General features: G+C 41.8%; 1 protein-coding gene across 2 annotated transcripts in view; it reads left to right on the forward strand.

The window, feature by feature from the left end:
• Positions 1–21,975, forward strand: part of Nek7 (NIMA related kinase 7) — a 128,335-nt gene that overhangs the window by 44,008 nt on the left and 62,352 nt on the right. For both annotated transcript variants that reach the window (XM_085688164.2, XM_085688165.2), the window contains exon 2: positions 8,683–8,767. In XM_085688164.2, the coding sequence (XP_085544290.1) occupies positions 8,711–8,767 (57 nt within the window). In that variant the 5' untranslated portion in view covers positions 8,683–8,710. The remainder of the gene's footprint in view (positions 1–8,682; positions 8,768–21,975) is intronic.

The following is a 21,975-nucleotide window of genomic DNA, read 5'->3' on the forward strand; positions in this document are numbered from 1 at the left end:
AAATTAGAATGACATACTGTTTTATGAAAAAAAATCATGGGTTTAGAGTTCAACAAAAGTCACATGTTTTGAAATTCATGGCATTCCTGGTACCGTGATATTATTGTCTTACACTTGGATTGACATGTCTAACTCAGTCCCCTGCTGAGTGTGTGCAACAGAAGGCTTCTGCAGTGACTAGCAGAAGATCCCAGAGTCAGTATTGGAGAACAATGGTTGTTTTCACTGTGAATCAGAATGAGAGTGACTGTCCAGTCACAGACCTCCTGCCCAACAGTTATGTTCACTTACACTGCAGTTTTAAACCTTCCTGTTCGGGGCTGTTCTAAGTAGACATTCTGGTTTGTGGTGTGTGTGTGCACATATGCCTTCTTTTCAAGCGGCTTCCTTAGTAGAGGGCTCTGTAGCATCCAGACTTGTGGAAATAGCGTTTTTAGGAGGTGAATTTACTATGAGGTGCAAAGTGAACTAGAAATAGCAAGGTCATTGAAATAGTTGTGATCCCACAGCCTTAAATGCAGCACATTTATTAAAGGTACCTGTTCCTATTAAAACAGTGTTTCTAGCTAAAGGAGATGCACTCTGGAGGAACAGAGCCCAGTTCCTTGCTGACCCTCATTTGTTCTACACTAGCCAGTGGTTTTTAAATCCCATCATTACTTTGATGGCAGTCTGTTGTCAAGAATGGCCTTTGCTTCTCCACTGTTTGTATGTCCTTATGGACCCCAGTTCTTGTTCTACTAAATAGACCCCAGTGTGCTCCTAAAATGTCCGAATGTGGTCAGGGGGATCCGTCCACTTCCCTTCAAGCTGACTTCCATTTCTTTTGATGTGTCCCCATTGTTCTTTGAACACAGCTTTGTTTTCTGGTACACGGTGTTTCAGGCTCAGCTTGTACTTTCCCAGCCCGAACTCTGGAACCTCCTACTTTTTCCATAGAGCACCAGTTCCTTTAAAGGGAGAATGGCTGTGTGAGCCAAGTTTGTTGATAAATTATTGTTCTTAACTATAAATCTTGAGACTGGGATGCCTTAGAAACATCCATCATTCTCTTCAAAAGCCCAGTAATCATCCTTGTATCTCCTCAAGACTTACTCATTACAACGCAGCCATGTGTGAATGGATTACTGACTCTGAGCCCTTACTCTCTTCGCCTTGGCTGAAGTCGATGCGTCACTTGCTTCATTATGGGAAATACTGGATGACTCATGCACTTAAATGGAGACAGGAGGGTGAGGTTAGGAATATTCCTGTTGAATGGTGACTCGGGGCCAAGAAAAATATTTAGATCTGGATTTAAGTATTCGGATTCTGCCAAGGATCAGTCACCTTAAACTTTCCATTATGTCCCTTGACATCTATGTGCACGTGTGCATGTATGTGTGTGCGCTTGTGTGTGTGTGTGCCTGTGTGTGTGTGTGTGTGTGTGTGTGTGTGTGTGCACTTATATAGCTAGATCAATAATTGTCCTGTGGGTGGGGGAAGCATGCTTCTATTTTTTAGCATAGCTGTTCCCCTTTTTGTTCTGTATTTCATTTTTCTTAAGTAAGAGTTGTCTTGTTTAATAAAATGACTTTTTAATGTTCTTATAGAATATTTGGGTATGTAAGCATAGTGGACATTGTAAAGGGATACTAAACAACCTCAAAGGTCGAAGGGACAGATTCATTTCAGAAAAGGAAACTAAAGTTTGGATCATGTCCTTCCCATGTAAAGCCCATTAGAATTCTGAAAAATCAAAAAAGTGAAAACAGCCTGTAAATTGCTTATCTGAAACCTCTCTTTGTATCCCCGTTCATTTCCTCTACAAACAGTTTACATTGTGTTGGGAAACCATGGGTATGTGATAGAATCAGGAAAAGCTATCTTTGAAAATAGACTCCATAGGTAATTATTAAAACTGATTTACTTTCAATTTGAATGAAAGAGAAGATGAATTAGAACAACTTTGAGATTGACTATTTTAATATGTTTTTATGGTGATAAGTAATGAAGGAAATAAGACCATTTAGCTGAACACTGTTAGTGTTAAAGAGTCAAAATCCCCTTTAACAAAATTTCTATAACTTAATCTTTAAATTTGTATTTTGTAATTGGTTAAGTATTGTTAAGAAGGTTTGAAACATGTATTGATTTATTTTTTGTATAATGCAGACTTTTAAAATGTAATATTCACTTTGGATTTTGTAGGTGTGTATGTGTATATATTATATATACGTACACACACATACACACACACATACACACACACAGTCCTTAATAATTCCGCTAAAGTGGGTAGTGACTCCGGTCGTCCAATAGAGATTTAGTTTGCTAATAATGGTCTCACGATTTTAGTTTGTATACCTTTGATAAATTGGTTAAATATGGGAGCAAGGAAATATTTTATTTAAGGAATGATATTAATATATTTTAGTATCGACAAAAAGGTGGTTACATTGCCAATGAAGTAAACTGCATTGCTTTACAATGTATTATGTTTTATTTAATAATTTTATGAAGATCATATTTAAAGTCATCTCACTGGCAGACTTGAGTTCTTTATCACCCCCCCCCCCCCCCGTGACTGATGAGTGACCATTGGCCTGGAATGTGAATTCAAGTTGCCCTGGATGATATGTATTATGGTGAAAATGGTTGCGTGCACTCTATAGTCACAGAATAATGACAGTCATAAATCAGCCGTAGATCAGTGCATTTGCTGCTGGTGCACTGGTGGAGACAGGTGGTAGGCAGATTGAAACAAAGCTGGAGAAACTCTTACCCGTTTCCTCTACTAACTCCTCACAGTTAGCTTTTGGCTTGGTGGAAGGTGTTGGTTTGCTACGAACACATTTCAAAGGTTTTACCACATAGACAAAAGACATGTTAGCTTAGAGACAGACGTGAATTGAATGGCTCTCACTGGCAGCAACATTCCATCCCTGGGCAATCAGGAACTTCTCATCAGACTAATCTTCGGCATAGGTATGGCTTTTTCAGAGAGCCTCGGTTCACAGAAAAGGGATGCTTTCAACCGCATAAAAAGGTCTTAGCTAATAATAAATAGCAATGCTTTGAAAATTGCAAGACAATATATTGGCCTCTACATCTCCAAGGCCTTTTATGCACACTCTAATAGTTCACAGTAAGGTCTTTCTGTACTGTTCCCGCCCTCTCCTCTACTCTTCTGACACCCACCCCGCTTCCACTTCCCATCTGTTACTTGGTTGGTGGTACCACCATATGCTGGTTCCTCCTAGGAAAAATCTTGCAATCAGTTATAATTTTCCCTTTCTACTCCCAGACAAATCTAATCATTCACAAGCCCCAAATATATAACGATAAGCTAAGAAGCAAGACCATTCAGCTTCATTCAATCACTAGATGCTGCCATGCTCACTTGATATCAAGTAATGGCTGAGAAATAAAGTAAGGAACAGAATGGCCGAGCTCCTGCCCTTGAGTTGTTTGCAGTATAATAGCAGTGATCAACAGTAAAAAACAAATGAACAAAAATCCCAAGAAACATAGCAATATGATTACAAATTTGAGCCAGCTATTGGGGGATTCTGAACCTAGAGGGTAGCAAGCGGCAGGTTCTGATGCCAGAAAGTGCTTAGCAGGTTTCAGGGACAGGAAGTGGGAGTTCAGTGTTCATGGGAAGTAGCAAGAAGGATGGGGTTAAGCTATTGTGAGAGAGGCTGTCAGAGATGCATCTCAGAGATAAAACATCAATCTTAGATAGCTTCAGGACAGGGAGGAGCAGGAAAGATAACGAGAGAAATAACTGGATAGATTTCAGATTTTAAAATAGCATCGTGTGCGTGTGCACAGTACGTGCCCTCATGGGTGGGTGCTTTCGCATGTGCATAGAGGTCAGGAAAGGGTATCTGTTGTCCTCCTCTCTATCTTTCCACCTCTTTCTTTCAGGCAGGATCTCTATCTGAATGTAGAGCTGGCATTTCCTCAACTCGGATGGAAACTAGCAAACCCCAGAGATTCTTTTGTCTTCTTCTGCCTTGAAACTAGAATTCAGGCAGGCAGGAGACACTGGGCTTGGGTGGGTACTGGAATTCGAAATTTGGTTCTCATGATTGTGTAACCTGAGCCATCTTTCCAGCCTTAGAGTTTAGATTTTTTTGGCCAAAGTGGATCTTGTTAAAGTGTTGAGGGCACAGTCTGTGGACAGAAGAATAAGAGATATGGTCAGGTCCTTAATCCTCTTAAGTGGTTGTCATGATCAGATGTTTTTATGTTTATTACAAAGACACTGTCAGCACAGTGGCAAAATGTACTGCTCTCTGTGTCCTTCACCTACTACATAGCTGTAAGTTTTATTTTTTAAATGTGAGCTTTACTTAAAAATGCTCTTGATTTTGGCTGGTGACACATGTCTCACTAGGGGAGCACTTGCTTATCAGACATGAGCCCACTCCTCTAAACTGAAGAAAAAATGAAATTAAAAGGAAGGACATGACAGCCCCTAGGTAAGGTGGAGGAAGAGGTTTATTGTAGATGTGAGGGAGAACAAGCCCCGGGCAGAGACATCTGGAAGAGTCCAGAGTCAGAGTCTGAGCCACGTAGAAACAGAGGGGAGAGAAGGGGAGAGCCAGGACAATGAACGGTGCATAAGAAAGAGCAGGCTAACCAAAATGATTGGATTATATAGGGAAGGGCAACTTGGGGGGGGGCGCCCAGCATCTGGGCTGGAGAGTTCAGGGTAGGGTGCAGGGTATGTATGTCCCCCATACGAGGTAACTAGCAGGGACTGAGGGATGCTGGGAGAACCTTTGCCAGGTCAGTTTTGATATGCTAAATAGGCACCTCAGTCATTGAGACTTAACAAAAATTACCCAACACGAATTGACGGAGATGAAGTGAAAATGAGTATATTATCAGATCTCCAGCTGTGATGACATGTCTTTGAATATGATGTGTCATGACGAGATGAGGCATAGCTTTAGAATGCTACTTGGGTAAATTACAGCCACCTCCAAGAAATCAGTCACCTCCAGGCAGAGTGCTCTTGCAGGTGTTTGAAGAAGTGGGACAGCTGCTTGATTTGGAGCACCATTTTAATGTTAAGATGATTGACAGCTTGTGGTTGTTCTGAGACATTTTTGTAGCTATTTCTTGAAAGTTATTATGAAGGCAAACTACTAACATAATTTGTGCCAATAATAAAATTCAAACTTAAAATTTAGTTACTTTTGAAGCAGGGTCTGTCTACCTACATAGGTCTCTGACTGTCCTAGAATTCTCTTTGTAGATCAGGCTGACCTGGAACTCACAGAAATCCGCCTGCCTCCGCATCCCCAGTGTTGGAATTAAAGGCATGCGCCTGTAGCCCAGTTGGCTACAGGCATTTGTAGCTCAGAGCTTAGGAAAGACACACATTTGGCAGGGATCATATTTGAGTAGTATTCAGAGTTCACAGATTTACTGAGATCTTCCAAACTGCGACCGTTTCTTATGCTTTATTAAATAAACAAGCAAAACCAAAGCCATAGACTGATACGACAAGAAAGTGTAGTTGTTTGTAAGAGAAGTTTCCAGTTTTGGAATAATCCAGTGTTTGGTAGAGAGTAATGGTAGCTGTGAAAAAGTTCATAGGAAAGAGGAGAGATGGTTTAAGATCAACTAAAGGCCCAGTGGAGTCCACACTGCTTTCGTCAGTAGTGTGGAATGCCATCGAGGCTAGTGAGGGTCTCGTCTTACTGAAGCTCATCTTCCCCTCTATATGGGTTTGCAGTAGTTGTAAACTGAACTTTTTACTTGTTATATTATCTTTGAAACATAATGAACTCTATTTATTTTTTGGCTGATTTGGAACTCACTATGTAGAACAGGCTGAAGGTCTTCCTGCCTCTGTCTCCAGAGTGCTGAGATTAAAGACCTGTACTTCCCCATACTGGCTGGATAGTGAAGTTCTTTCTCCTCTCAGCAATCCTTTGCTCTGACAGTAATCCTCCATCACCCACCAACCTTAATTTGAAATTATGTAAAAGATGTGCTGCTTATTTTGCATTTTGATGTGTTATTTTCCTTCTCTGGCTCCCATTTAAACCTTGTTAATTTTTCCTGCTCATCATTTAAAATGTAACTCAATGAGCATCTTCTAATTTTCTTTTGGGCTTAAAGATTAACTACAAATTAGTTGAATTTGGCAATTTTTTTCATTATTGACTTTATACTTAGTATCAATAATCACTTCATGTCATTGTGACAAGCTCATATGTATTCCTTTTTTAAATATCCGCTCAGCTTCCTACTTATGCCAGACATTGAACCAAGCAATAGAAATGCAGTAGACAATATAGGCACCTGAAATCTAGCCTTTGTAACCTAGAAGTTCAAATATGTGTTAAATATATTTCACGTATTAATATGTGTTTTACTTCAGTTATGCTGCTGAAATATATAATAAAAATACACAATAGCCAGAGAGCTGACTAAGTGAATAAGGTACCTGTCACACATGCATGGAGACCTGCATTCAGATCCCCAGAGTTCAGATAATCCCAGAGATCTCACAGCAAGGGGTGGGAGGCAGGAAAAAGCTCTGGCTAACTAACTTGACAAACACCTTGTCTCAAACAAGATAGACAGGGGTCTCACACCCAAGGTTGTCCTCTGATCTCCACAGACTTAATGTGGTCCACACAGACCCGTGCTCATAGACAAGAACATGCATGTACATGCACAGTGAGCACAATGACAAAGCACCCAGTGAACCCACTAAACCATGTTAGACCTGAGGAAAGAGTATGTCACTTTTTGTTTCTTTTGCTTGGGTGCTGAAGCTTATGCATATCATAGGGATTTTTATTTTCAGGTGGTCGGTTGTTTGTCGGCAGGTTATTTGATTAGGTGACCTTAGGTTTTTCAGTTCTGAGGTTTTTTTTTTTTTGTCTTTTTCTCCTACTTGCGTTTACTTAGTTGCTGTCACTTACCAGTGTGTATGGTAAGAACACTTTAGTGTAGCGTAGTAGGATTTTTCAGTGTTTTCCTGGATCGGTCAAGCTGTGGGATAATAAAAGTATTACATTAATAATACTTTTCAGTATTAAATAATCTCAAATTTAAAAAAGATACTGTTTGGGCTTTCTGGTTTGCTAATATTTACTCTGACTCTCAGACAGAATTTAATATAACAAAATGTATAGCCCAGTCTGGCCGGGAACGCATAGTGATCCTCCTGCCTCAGCTTCCCAAGTGCTAGGCATCACCATGCCTGACTCTCGAGATTTTGTAGTCAGCTGGGTATGATGGCACACACCTTTGAACCCAGCAGTCTAGAGGCAGAGGCAGGTAGGTCTCTTTGAGTTTTAGACCAGCTTGGTCTGCATATTAAGTTCAAGAACTGCTGTCAGGGTTTCTGTCCTGCCCGATTCCCGCAATCGTTAAGTTCCAAAGAAATTACACAGAGGTCTACATTAGTTATAAACTGATTGGCCCATTAGCTCAGACTTCTTATTAACTCTTATAACTTGTATTAGCCCATTATTCTTATCTGTGTTAGCCATGTGGCTCGATACCTTATTCGGCTGGGCAGTCATATCTTGCTTCTTCTGTGACTGGGCCAGGACTGCAGAGGAATGGGCTTCCTTCTTCCCAGAATTTTCCTGTTCCCATTGACCCACCTCTACTTCCTGTCTGGTTGTCCTGCCTATACTTCCTGCCTAGCTACTGACCAATCAGCGTTTATTTAAAATACAATTGAAAGAATACAGACCATTGTCCCACAGCACAGAACAACCAAGGCTAGTAGAGAGACCTTGTCTCAGACCCCCAAATTATTTTATAATAAAGCCCTGTTAGTTAATACTATAGTTTTGCATTTTGTATGGCAGTAGCTATGCACATTGAACACCCCAGTGTAGGTAAGTCAGGTACTCAGTGACAGGAGGGTTAAGCATAGAGAAATGAGTCAACAGAAACAGATGCTCAGCTGAAGTAGACAATTCGGGATTCTCTGCTTTGCAGAGGATGTGATGGTGATCTGATAAACCCTATATAAATTAGGGCATATGTATTTCAAGCCATTTATATAGCTTCGTATAACCTACACATAATCCTCTCTTATACTCTCAGTCATTCTGACAGCTCTCACATCTAATGAACTTTCTGCAAAGAGCTGTTTAAGAGGTAACGCCAGCCAAGAAGTATCTATATGTGCTCTGAACAGATATCGCCCTATGAATAGAGTGCTGATTGTGTACTGAGTCACTTGACACAACACAGGATGAGAGAGCCGCAGTGCGGGTGGTGAAGGGCACTCTTTAAAAAGACTACAATTGGGTGTCCATAAGGAAAAACATTTTTTTTTTTTACATAACATAATCCCAGACATTTAGCCGTCTAAATGCACCTGACATTTGAAAATACCGTCAAGGGAACTTAAAGGAGGGAACCGATTCATGAGTAGTTTATAAGACATTTATCAGGGAGAAGACAGAAAGGAAGAAGGCCTCTCAAGCGTGGGATTCTGTCCACCTACATGGAAATGGTGAGACAGTGTATGTACATGGACAAACAGAGTTTGGACTTAGCAAGTGTCAGAAATGGAAGCGGAGGGTGTCCTCCTTGCTCTGCAGCACCCTGCGGGTCTGTCCTCTATGGGTGCATGTGTCAGGCCTCTGGAAGGGGCATGAATTGGTAATGACTGCAGGATTTAAGTGTCAACTTTCCATTTTGCAGGATTCTGAAGTCCCGGTTGAGTCAGACAATGGATGAACAACCACAAGGAATGCAAGGGCCGCCTGTTCCTCAGTTCCAGCCACAGGTAAGTTAATTAAAGTGGGATACGTTTATCTATCTCTCTGTTACAGGTATGAGAAGATTTACAGCTGCAGTCAAGTAGCTGCAAAATGCTCATCTCCAATTTCCAAGTTGTAGTCAGAATTACTGGCTTCCGGGTGTTTTATACTGCTTAGCTTTCATAGGACATGCTGGGAGGCCAGTTCTTGCTGCCGATTTCATCTTGGTGACTTGACTCTGCTGGTTACTACTAGACTTAGGAAGAGAGGAAAAGGCAAGTTTGGGGGTGTCTCTGCATTTTTGTGCCCACTTCTACTTTGGCTCACTGCTCTTGACTTCCCTTAACCCCCAGTCTCTCTGGTAATGTTTCTTTTGTTATGTTATTCCCTATTTTTTGTAATGTAAAATGAAGTAGCTAGCATGTCAGGTAAAACAATGTGTCCATACTATTGAAATTCAAGGCGGAGTTTCGCCTCCCTTGTTGTTAAGGCGTCCTGCAGAGCCCAAGCTGCGTGAGCTGCTTAAAATAATAGCGGCACTTTTGGAGGCAGCCCCTCGTCATCATTATTATTTCTCACACAGGCTGTGGTATTCGAGAGGTCTTCTCCAGCAGGCCTCACACATGGTCTGCTGGCATTCCCTCAGTTTGGCTCGGAGGTTATTCTCAGCTCTGAGTACTTGGTAGGAGTTCCTCAAGTGAGATTGTAGTGGAGTGGGTTTGGGCTAGTGATAAGGAGAAGCCAGTGGCATTGTCTCCTCCGACTTCTCTATGCAGTGTTCACTGAATATCAAAGCTAGTACGTGTGGTGCCCACATTGGTCGCCAAACTTGCTGAATCTGTAGTTTCCTGTTCTAATGCATCTGTTGCCTCCTCCCAGGAGCAGGGCTCAGAAATACCACCTACAGAAGACTGCCATCGTGACTCTGTGAAGTCACTCCTTTTTGACCCCCCCCTTCTGCTTTCTCGTTTTTAAAAACGGGTTCATCCTTCCAGAACCATTTAAAGTGTGGCACCACCATACGGCTGTCAGATCTCCTGGTCTGCTTCTGGAAACTTGATTGTCGTTCTCGGTCTTTCTTCCATGTCTGCTGCATCTTAGTTATGTTTGTTAACTTTTCTCATAGAGGGATTTTCCTTCTCTCTCCTTATTAAGCTAAGATCTCGTGGGAAAAGATACATCACTTTGGATACTCTGTGGAACTCTATGTTTTACATGTGGCAGAACTGGCTCAGCTAGATACAGAGTTGAAACCCAGCAGGATGTCCTTTAAAGGACTATTTGAATTAGTTCTTAATATACTTTTACATGGCATTGTTTTGGTTGGTGTTCTTGAATTTTCTGTGTTAAGAAAAGCCATGTAGAGGAAGGACACATTTGCTTTCAGGATTGGCTTTATCCAGTCCACTTTGTAACGGTCTTAAGCTCCACGATCCAGCTTGTTGTAAGTAAACTAGTAGGTACACCCAGCTCTATGCCATCTCAAACCTCTGGTGAGGCACCATTGTTTTGTATTACTCCGTTCCTCGCAAAAATAATAAAAGAACACCTCTAAAAATTAGGCAGTTCATGTTGTGATTTTGAAGTTCACAGTTTTGACTGTTGGCTGTGCTTCAAAGAAAAAAAAAATCACTTTTTTTTCCTTTGCCTCCCACTGACTCACCAAGCAGGAAAGGTCGGGGTGGCAGTAGGAGGCAAAAATGAAAGTAAGAGTTTCTTATGAGGCACTGGGCTGCCACACAGTCTAAATTTCAAAATCATAGAAACGGTTCTGCATCTCTTTTCACACTGTTCCTTTCGTTTCTGCCTCCTGCTGCTGCCCCTGTGTGGTTGGACCGCTTTCCCTGTTGGAAATAGGCAAGTGTCATGCCAGGCTCTGGCTGCCTTGTGGCATGTGGGGGAGGGGAGAGCTTTCCATTTCCCTCTTCCCTGCCTCAGACTGGCGGTGTGAGACGGTGAAAGAAAGGTTGCCTGACAAGAGCTTATAGGCGCTATTGCTTATTAAGTCTTTGGGAAATGTTCCCGCTCTCGGTGGCATTTTAAAAGTCTGGGAAGGGCAGCCTCAGCCCAGGGTTGACAACCCTCTTTGTTTTGTTCCACACCATTGGCCTGAATAATGGGGGTGATGTGGCAACATATGGTTAGCCGGCGACTCCTTTACTTTTGTAATGCTAATGGAGTGTGGCCATAAACCACAACCTAAAGAAGTCAGACACCAATTCTGATGGCATGATAAACAGCCTGTCTTCTTAGCACGGCTTTCCTTTCCCTTGTTGAGATGAGCTCGTAAACCCATACTGAGCCTATAACCTGTGCTCTCACTTCAGTACAGTATGAATCCCTCTGTGGTTAAGGTTTAGAATGTGGGATTTATTCCATTATTGCCGCTCTCATGAAGTTAGGGCAAATGTTTTCATTAGCGTTCCTGCTCTTTTCTATCTCCCCTGATACCATGCACTCCCACCCAGAGAGCAGTGAGAACATTTGACTCAATGCTCCCGTATTTCAGCCCTCAAGTCTCTCCTTGTCCTTTTCCTCCTTTAATTCATACTGCATAGGTAATGGGGGCGGTGCAAGTAAGATAGCCCAGGACGATTAATTTTAAAGTGGAAATTTATAGTTCCTTTTTAGTAGAGGTTCATGACAATGTGTGACTATTTTTGTTTTTAGTTTTTAAGTGAGGAGGGTTATGATGCATATCTACTTGATAACCTAAAATTAATTCTGTAACAGCTATCAGTGTTAATTAATCTAAGAATTTCTAAGATTAATTAGATACTGATCAGAGGTTTGAGTTCTGGGGCTTTCTGCTTTTATTTTTTACAATTTGAAATATTATAATATTTGGGCTGTTTGTGATTGAGAACATTTACCAGAGTTGCATGTAGAAAACAGCCCATACTTTTACAGGTTGCAGAGTATGAGGACACTATGTTAGAGCTGACTTCTTCAACTTCAACTTCAACAATGTGAGGTCGTCATTTTTTTTTTTTTCAGTTTCCTGCCAGCACAAAGTAGTGTTCACTTAGGAATTGGTCAAGCGCTCCTTGCTGAGTGTTCAGGGTATGACAAGTATGATTGTGTGGGCAGGAGGAAGGTAGTGCCCCCTGATGTCTCACAGCATAAGGGTGTGGTCTTGATCTGTATTGCCTTCTCTGTCTCTGTCTCTCTCTCTCTCTTTGTCTCTCTGTCTGTTTGTCTCTCTCTCTCTCTCTTTCCTTCCCTCCCTCCCTCCCCCCCTCCTTTTTCTTCCCTGAGCAGTAAGTCTCATTTTGCTTGTGTGGATGAATTGGGGCTGTGAAGGTGTTTGCTGTAGGGCATATTCTTTGGGAAGTCTTCCTAGCAGTTTAGGTGGTGTAGTCTCATCACAAGCGTTCAGTTCGTGGAGATTTTATAGCTGTAAGCACAAGGTGGTAAACTGCAACAGCAGCTTTGAGGAAAGACAATCTAGATGTGACTGAGCATCACAGCCCGATCCTTCAGTAAGGCTTCTTCGTGGTCACACCCCGAGTCTCCAGGCTTCTCACTGTCCCCCAAGCTCTCCCACCTTCTAGATCCTCTCCCCTCCCCACTGTCCTCCCAAGCTCTCCCACCTCCTAGATCCTCTCCCCTCCCACTGTTACCCCAAGCTTTCCTGCCTTCTAGATCCTCTCCCCTCCCCACTGTCCCCCCAAGCTCTCCTGCCTTCTAGATCCTCTCCCCTCCCCACTGTCCCCCCAAGCTCTCCTGCCTTCTAGATCCTCTCCCCTCCCCACTGTCCCCCCAAGCTCTCCCACCTCCTAGATCCTCTCCCCTCCCACTGTTACCCCAAGCTTTCCTGCCTTCTAGATCCTCTCCCCTCCCACTGTTCCCCCAAGCTCTCCTGCCTTCTAGATCCTGTCCCCTCCCACTGTTCCCCAAGTTCTCCTGCCTTCTCGTTCTTTCCTTCCACTGTCTCCCCAAGTACCCCTAACTTCTGGTTCTTTACTCCTATTCCCTCCCAAGCTCTCCTGCCTTTAGCCTTCTAGCTCTTCTCCCCTCCAACTTCAAACTGTCATCGCTGACCTCACTCTCAGCTGATACGTCCTGAGGGTCACACATTTCCAGCTGGAATCTGTGCTCAGGTGTTCTGCCTCCAGTTACAGGCTGGAACTACCGCGCTGCCCTCACTTGCCAAAATTCTCAGTAGAGCCAGATCCTATACTATCACCTCCTTATTTTAGACTTTTCTAGAAAGTGATGTTTATATTCAAGTATCTATTTCTTCTTTTTCTTAAATTTACCCCGTATAAGCTCCACCCCTTCTCGCCATCTAAGCTACTCAGGCCTCATCTTACCAACTGTATTGGAAAATAATTGAAAATACACCGTCCCTTGAAGTCCTCCCTTCTCCTGACTTCCAGCTATCTTTTTTCCTCTCTTGTTTTACAGGCCTCCCTTTGCCCTATGTGTCCTTCCCTCCAGAACATCTTAATACTGAACTCCCCTCAGGCCGGGTTCTTACATCTCTTTTTTTCTGTTTGTATTCTTTCCCTGGGCTGTCTTCCAGTCTTGCAATTCCATGTGTGTGACTCCCAGAGTCATCGCAACCTAGAATTCTGCTTCTTCCCAACTCATGTACCCAACAGCCCTCCCGATCCCACTGTATTTGCCTCCTACCTATCCTACCCCTCACCTCCTGTGTCCCAGCTACTGGCCAGTTCATCTTTCTTGCAACTGATGCTGGAATGTCCTTGCCATCCTCCTTTTCCTCTTATTATGTTTGACTTATCAGCACCACTAGCTCTAAACATTTTTAGAACTGGGAGATTTCTTACTTCTTCCTTTCCCTTCACCAGGTCCGTCTTCTGCTGTGTTATAATAACCTCATTGACCTTGCTGCGGCCTTCCCTTCTCCCCTTCCATCTCTGTTGTACAATGGCAGTCAAGCTGTGCTTGTGTAGGACTTTTGTGTGATTTCTCATGTGCTTACTCATCATTTTCAAGTGTATATTTATATATACTTGAAGTGTGTGTGTGTGTGTGTGTGTGTGTGTGTGAGAGAGAGAGAGAGAGAGAGAGAGAGAGAGAGAGAGAGAGAGACCTTTTAGCACTAAGGGAAAACTGAGCCTCCCTAACCATATAATACACCTTCATTGGCATATTTTTCCATGAAATCTTGGCTAACTTTGTTAATTAACTTTGTTAATCTTTGTTAACTCTGTTCATTGTTTTTCTTGTTTTAGATGGTAAGCCATGTCACTAGTTTGATTTATACTCAGTAGCCATTCAATTAGTAGTTTTGAATAAATACATAGTTTCAAATCAGTCCATCTTTTAATTTTTTTTTAAAAAGGAAACAATCTTTTTTCATTATACATACCAATCTAAGTTCCCACTCCCTCCCCTCCTCCCATTTCCTCCACTTACCACCCCCCACCATCCACTCCTCAGAGAAGGTAAGACACATTGCTTTGGGAAAGGTCAAGGCCCTTCCTATTATATCTAGGCTGAGCAAGGTATCCATCCAAAGAGAATAGGTTCCCAAAAAGCCAGTACATGCAGTAGGGATAAATCCGGTGCCACAGCTAGTGGCCCCTCAGTCTGCCCCAGCCATGCAACTATCAACCGCATTCAGAGGGACTAGTTTGGACCTATGCTTGTTCCTTTCCTGTCCAGCTGGAGTTAGTGAGTGTTTTAGTGGGTGTACCCGTCATGGTCTTGACCTCTTTGTTCATATTCTCACTCCTCCCACTCTTCAACTGGACTTTGGGAGCTCAATCCAGTGCTCCGATATGGGTCTCTGCCTCTGTTTCCATCAGTCGCTGGATGAAGGTTCTGTGGTGATATTTAAGATATTCATCAGTCTGACTACAGGGCAAGGCCAGTGTGGGCACCCTCTCCCCTACAGCTTAGGGTCTTAGCTGGGGTCATTTTTGTGAATTACTGGAAATTTCTCCAGAGCCAGGATAATCAGCTCGTCTTTTTTCTTTGCAAATATCAACTTTTAAATAAAATTTTAAATAACCATCTTCAGAACTTCCCACATTATATATGCAACTTCTCACATTCTCCATTTTTATTTTCTTTCTGTCTCTCTTCCTTCCTTCTGTCTTTCCTTCCTTCCTTCTTTCTTTCTTTTCTTCCCTTCTTTCTTCCTCCCCTCCTTCCTTCCTTTATTTATTTGTTACTACTATGACCGAGATTGTAGTCACTTCATAATTTCAGGTTGCTTCTTTCCATTGCAGTAAGAATCAGTTTTTAAAACTGCACACTGTGTTTTATTCCTTTTCTTATTTCTTCTGACGTTAGTGGTTTGGAGTGAGTTCTACATTTGTTTATGACATTAAAGATCTGCACCATCTGGTCTTCTTTTGCTTCTCCAGTGCATCTCCAACATCAACTTCTCCGACATGGACTCAGATTCAGCCATATCTTGAAACCCACATGTTTTCATCTGTCTTCAGTGTAAGGGCTCTGGTGGTTGTCAAGAATATGTGGTCACTGATGGGACCTAGTGAGCTTTGCTCTTCACGTTTTATATTACTGTGAATTTTGGTTTTAATGATCGAGGCTCTAAGGGAAATATTATAATAGAGGAAGTAGATAATTCAGAAGACAGTAAAAAGATCATTCTGTGAATAATAATGATTATGGGTGACTCCTTATACTCATAAATTTGATATAAACACACTGACAGACAGACACATACATGCATATTTTATATAGTTCTTCTTTCTTCCTGTTTCTAAAACCCCACCCCTGTATTGGGGATTGGAAAGGACCTGCACACACTGGGCAAACATTGTATTACTGTATTACAGGTTCAGTCCTTCATGCATTTTTTTTTTTTCATAGACAGGCATCCATTAACTGGCCCAGGCTGGCCTTTCCCTCACTCTTCAGTATATGCATGTCTTGAATTTGAAAAATCTCCTGCCTCCTCCTGCCACATAGCTGGAATTACAGGCTTGGTAAGGCGTGGATTGTTCTCATTTATGTATTATTTTTATATTAATGAATTGATGATTGATAATAAACAAATGCTTATTGAGCGAGTAATTATCTGTAATGGAAAGTTTCATTTTTAACCTCTTCAGTTCAATATGGAACAAAGTGTATTATGTTGTTTTATGGGAATTTCAGTTGCTTAGAGTTATTTTATTGTTATTCAATAACAAGAAGATTGTCAAATGAGAAGAGGTTTCAACATATTTAAAATATGATTGAGTTCTCTTTGATTTTAGATTGATAATTCATGTTTACATGCTTTGGAGCAAACATCCCTCATATTTCAAAGGACTTGTGGAGGGTCTTTAAAGGCTAGGATTCTCTTTTCTGCCCTCTTGGAGTTTGAAGTCATTCAGACAGATGCGGGTAAGGATGAAGCCTGTAGTCATCAGACTGGCTTTGAAGCTGAGTTCAAAAACATGACTTTAGGAATCACAATCATGAAATATCTATACTTTTGAGGATGACTTTAATAATTGAAAATATCTTGGAATTATTTAGAGCTATGTATTTATTTAAACAGTAAAGTTTTTTTTCCAACAAAATAAGATACAGCTTTACTTAAGACCTATAATTTTCATGTGGTTCACTAATTAGTGCCTCACAGTGCTCAAGTTGGACTTCAGATTTCTCTTCAATACTTAAAGCTTTTCTGGAATAAGACTAATCCCCATGTTGTAGACATTTAATGTGTAGGTTAGTTTGCTAGAAGTCAGTAGTGCAGGACTTGTTGGTACATGCATATATAATCCCAAGAGGCCGAAGCTGAACTTGACCTCTCGATCCATAGTGAATTTAATGGCAGCTAGAGTTCCAGAGAAGGATTCCTTTTCAAACAATCAAGGATAAAAGATCCCAGGGTTGATCTCTCTGTATATTCCCCGGATATCAGCAGTGTGATTTTGTATTTAGAAACTGGAAGGAAATGGAAACTGTTCACTGTGGGTGTGTAGCGTGAGCTCTGATGTGAAATTGTCTGGGATTAGGTTTTGGTGCTATCACTTTCTATAGAGGGCAAGATATTTTTCTGTCTACCATCCTCAGTTTTCCCATCAATACATTAGAATAGTGTTTGCCCCATAGAGTCGATATGCCGCTTTCTTGTTGTATATTGCTTGGCAGTAGTTCACCCTTGTTAAACGCTAGCATTGATGAAGATGGCGGTGGCAGTATGGTGTCAATACTTGTCTTCTTGGGGCTGGAGAGATGACTCCAGCCCACTCCTGCAGAGGACCCAGTTCAGTTCTCAGTACCCACATGGTGGCTCTCAACTAACTGTTATGCCAATTCTAGGGAATCCAGTGTCCTCTTTAGGCCTCCATGGACACCAGACAGTCACGCAGTGCCTGTCCATGCCTGCAGGCAAAACTCTCATGTGTCTAGCAGAAGTAAGAATACATCTTTAGTAACATTGTCCTCTTGTTTGCTTATTAAGGCAGTGTCTCATGTATCCCAGGTGATCCTCAAGCTTGCTATGTGTAGCTGAGGCTGATCACCTTGCTGCCACTGTTACGTTACTGTCCACATCCTGGGGTAATAGGCCTGTGCCCCCACACTTAATGCTAGTAACTGTCTCGGCCCACAGGCTTCTATCATTTGCTTGTTTGTTTTGCTAGATCAAACATTTTGCTTTATTGCATTTTTGTTGTTTATCTTCTTTACAAACTTTCTCACTTAGTCTAGTTTGTCTCACTAAACGAGATTACTGCCCATATTGTGCTCAAGCCCAAAGTCAGTAATGCTTGCTGGATCTTTGCTTCTCCATCCCCATCTGCATTGGCAGATCTCTTGGCCCCTCCTGATTTCACCTATTCTTCCTGTTGCTGTAGCTCCCAGGCACAGCCCATGCCTTTCTGCCTATACTCCACTCATCCTGCTTCCCAGGCCCTTTCCCGCATGGCATCCTTAGGGGTCTGCACAATGTGTCCCAGAAAACAGAATGATGCTTCCATGATTAGATTCCAAACCCCTCAGTCTTGTCAGACAACTCAAGGGGATTTCATCAGCGGTTATCTGTTTAACCTTAGTTCTTAACACAGTCGCCCAAATATGCTCTGGTATCCCTTTTCCTGTCTCTTGAATACATCAAACTTAGTCCTTTTGTTCTGTTCTGTTTTGTTTTTGTTTTCTATTGATGAGGATCAAACCCAGGTCCAGGCACATGCTAAAGCAGTACTCTGACACTGAATTCTACCTCTAGATTGTCTTTTAGTCTCAGTATAAAGGTTTCATGTTCAGCAAGATCATCCCTCCATCGTGTAATCTAAAACTGTGACTCCTTGAACCTAGGTTCGTTTCTCTGCATAGTTTGTAAGTTTGCAGAGTAAACACCAAATACTGCCATGTAGGTGTTATCTTTTTATTGTCACAGTATTAAATGGTTCTTCTTTGTTTAACTCCCCACATCAGTATTGGTGGGATAAATGATCAGTCTGAAAGACAATCTGTTTTGCTCCGAATTTGCTTATTACAAGCTTTTTCTTCTACACTATGTTTTTTATCAGATGTAGCTGGTAAAGTGAGGAAGATGGAAGTGCATTTGGCTTTAATTATCTTGCTCATGATAACTTAAGAGAGATGCAATATTTTTCATTCAGTCATTTTATTTAGGTGTAGTAATTATTATAGTGGGTAATACAACTGATGGTGTTCAAATACCACAAATACCAGATCTCATAATATTAGGTTGTATATTTGCATATGTTTGTCACGCATTTTCCTCTCCTATGGTCAGTTTCCTCTTTTGAATTAATAAATCTATTTCGAGTGAGAAATAACATATTTCTTTTAGAAACAGATGTTGTCTACTGTTCTTAGAGGACTTTAGGGATGGGTGGCTTTTGAAATAAATAAATTTTAGGAAGATACTTTTTCAAATGAAGAAGCCCGGGTAGTTAGACATTCATGCTCTGCATGCCATTGTGTTTTTCTCTTCTGGTTTCCAGTGAGATCTGAAGGAGATATATGTTAGAATTATGTTAGATACGTCAGAAGAGGGGTTCTTGTGTGATTTGGAGATTAGCCGTGTGCTTCAGATAACAAGTGATCACAATATAATATTACCGCAAAAGGAACATAGATGAACGTTAGTGTCTTGTCAGTTTTCGGTTTTGGAGATATTCGACAACATTAATAGAATGTATAAACCAATTCATTGCTTAAATTAAGTAGTAAAGTGGAAAACAATAGGGGAGTTTGCAATAACGATTAAAAACCTTATTAATGATGTTAAATATTGCACTTAATACTGGCGTCTGTAGTGCATCATTGCAATACCTCAAGGAATATGAGGACATAGTTTTCTCTCCAGGGAGTTTCTGCTGTAACTCTTCTAATTCCTCCACAGAGAATTATCATTAGAATGCTTGCCCCAATCATCTATTGCTCAGTACACGTCCTTGCCTTCAAACTTTAAAGCAAATTATATATGCTTTATTATTATTAATGATTTAAATAAGAGCCAGTGTCATACAGAATGTATTTTATTTTAAAACTGAAAGGTGTTCATGTGGAGGAAACACAGCTCCAGTAGAGAAGATCACCATGATTGCTGTAGTTCATAAGATTATTACGTGAGTCCTCCGGGTCAGTGAGACGTGCCAGCGACACAGCTCAGAACATTAACATAATAAAAGCTTCGGTTACTTGAGAGTCTAATTTCTTTGTTGCCATGTATGATTTTGAATATGACGTTTTGGAAATCTAAGAATTCTTTTAGAGGATTGCCTTTGAGTACACACACACACACACACACACACACACAGAGTCTAAAATAAATAATTTACAATGAAAATAATATTAAGTACTTCCAAAAATCAGGTTTCATTTTGTTCATTAACTAAGGAGCTGTGGATGTTGACTAGACAGGAAATGAATGGAAATCACTTTACACAGCCATTCATTTCTTACTCAGTTAGTTGTATTTTAAGGTTTCTTCCAAAAATAAGTGATTGCAAATATTCCATGTGGCCTGAAGTCTTTTTTAAAGACCCTATGTGCTGAACTTCTGAGATCTTCTCCATGTCATTTGTAGTGAAGAACATAGAGTGGTACACCCAACAAATGGGTCATGACCGGAATTCTTTTGTTGAGCCTGTGATTTCTAACTGTTGTAAGCATGTTCCAACCATATAAACTAAGCGCCGCCAAAGATGCTATAAATTTCATACAGTTTTATCAAGTGTTCAAAGAATTTGGGTAGAAAGGCTACAGTTCCATGTGCTGTGCTGCCCCAGGTGGTCTTCTCCCCAAGGGGGTTGACTGTTTTCATGCATTAGTTGGGAGGATGATCCACGTGGTGAAGAATATCCCAGTTGTAAGACCCAGCTCTGAACCGGGAGATGGTCGGAACACCTTTTGAATATGCCACCACATAGGCGGAGCACGGGACCGTCTAGACAGTCTCTTCTGGTGACCTAGATAAAGAAGGATCGAGCGGAAAGCCATGGCGATGGAAGAGACAGTGCTTGAGGGTCTGTGAACACAGCCAGGAGAGGGAAGTGCTGCAGCCTTCTCTCTGATCACTGTCCTGGGGAAGGGAGGGTCTCAAGGGACACCGAGTCCTTGTGGGATGCTCGCTTCTGTCCAAGATGCTCATGTTCATCACTCGCCCACATGCAGTTCTCTGAGGTAGGCTCCCTTGCTATTTTATACGAAATACAAAATGGACCCGGATGGCTTGTTGTCTTACTCCCTTTTGTGGTGAAATGATTAAAGTACTCTGACAAAAGGAATGTAAGTGACATTGGGATTGTTTAGTTCATAGTTCCAGCTTCCCAGCCTAGGATGACAGGAACTTGAAGGGATAGTCCCATGGCTCCCACAGGTGAGAAGCGGAGACAGATCGTCTTGTTGATCTCCCTCTCACCTTCTTCATTCATTCCAGGGCCCAGCCCGTGAAATGGTGCAGCCCACATTCAGAGTGGAAATCCCACCTCAGTTTACCAAATGAAGCCCTGCCGGCATGCCCACAGCGCAGTATACTGTAGACGTTTCTCACTGAGACATCCTTCCCTGATGAATATAGACCAGGGAAGTTAGCAGTGGAAATGAACACACGCCCAGCTCTGAATGAAACTGGAAACTAGGCTTTGAACTTAGCCCAGCTGAATACCACCAGAACCTTTTCCAGTGAGTGCCGTGAAAACACGGGAGACTTTTATAAGTCTGTGGTTAGCCAGGTTTTCCATCAAGGTTGATTTGAAGTGTAGTGTTCAGTGCTTTTCCACCCCAACAAGGACCACAATTTATTACTAAAGTGTCTATTAATAGGTGGGATGGAGGAAAGTTCTTGAACTCACCTATTGGAAGGCTCTGAGAGGCAGAGTCTTGCAACTGTGGTATTCCTTTTCATTACGTGGTCTCTACTAGGCAGTAACTAGAACCTGTCTTAATTCACTGCCATGCCTTGTGCCTGACACTTTACATTCACTCAGAGTGTTCCCATATATTCTCTTAGTATACATTTTTCTTCTTCCTGGCCTCTGCTTACAAACTAAGAATTTGGTCTTGGCATTTGCATTTGAAAAATCATTGTACATGCAAACAGCCAAAAGCAAGTATGAGCTAGAACAGAGGTGCTCACTCTTCCTAATGCTGCGGCCCTTTAATGCAGTTCCTCATGTTATGCCGACCTCCAGGCTTAAAAGTATTTTGTTGCTAATTCATAACTGTAATGTGGCTACGGTTAGGAATCATAATGTGGATATCTGATATGCAGGATATCTGATATGCGGCACCTGTGAGGGTCACGACCCGGGGGTTGAGAACCACTGATCTAGACTCTAGCATGGGGCCTGAGTTTGTAGAACACTTTATTGAACTGAATGGCTACTGTCACGATGGCTGCTTCAATTGCTCGAGAGCCACTAAGGCAGGACCCCAGAAATAAAGCTGCTTGAAAGAGCTGAAGATGGTTGTTTTATAGGGGCTAATGATGGAATTAAGTTGCAGAGACAGCTGTGGTTTGCCACATGCCAGGAAGTTAATCCAGAAGATGTGGGAACAGGCAAGTGCAAAGTTTCCGGGAGGGCAACAAAGCTTGTGGCACAGCTGTGGCTGGGCCCTTGGCCAGGATACACAGGTGACTTTAGAGGCCCCTCCCACATAAGGTATCTAGCAGTTTGCAGTGATAGGAAACAAAGTAAGGTTTTACTCTGATGGAAGTCAAAGACCCTATAAGTGGTACCTTTTGTGCACCTCGGAAGATAGTGAGATCCCTTTTTCACCCTAAGCCTAGAGCAGCAAAGTCAGTGTAAGTGATTTC

This window comes from Myodes glareolus, chromosome 5 (genome assembly GCF_982192425.1).
Source record: "Myodes glareolus chromosome 5, mMyoGla1.1, whole genome shotgun sequence".
NCBI classification, from domain to species: domain Eukaryota; kingdom Metazoa; phylum Chordata; class Mammalia; order Rodentia; family Cricetidae; genus Myodes; species Myodes glareolus.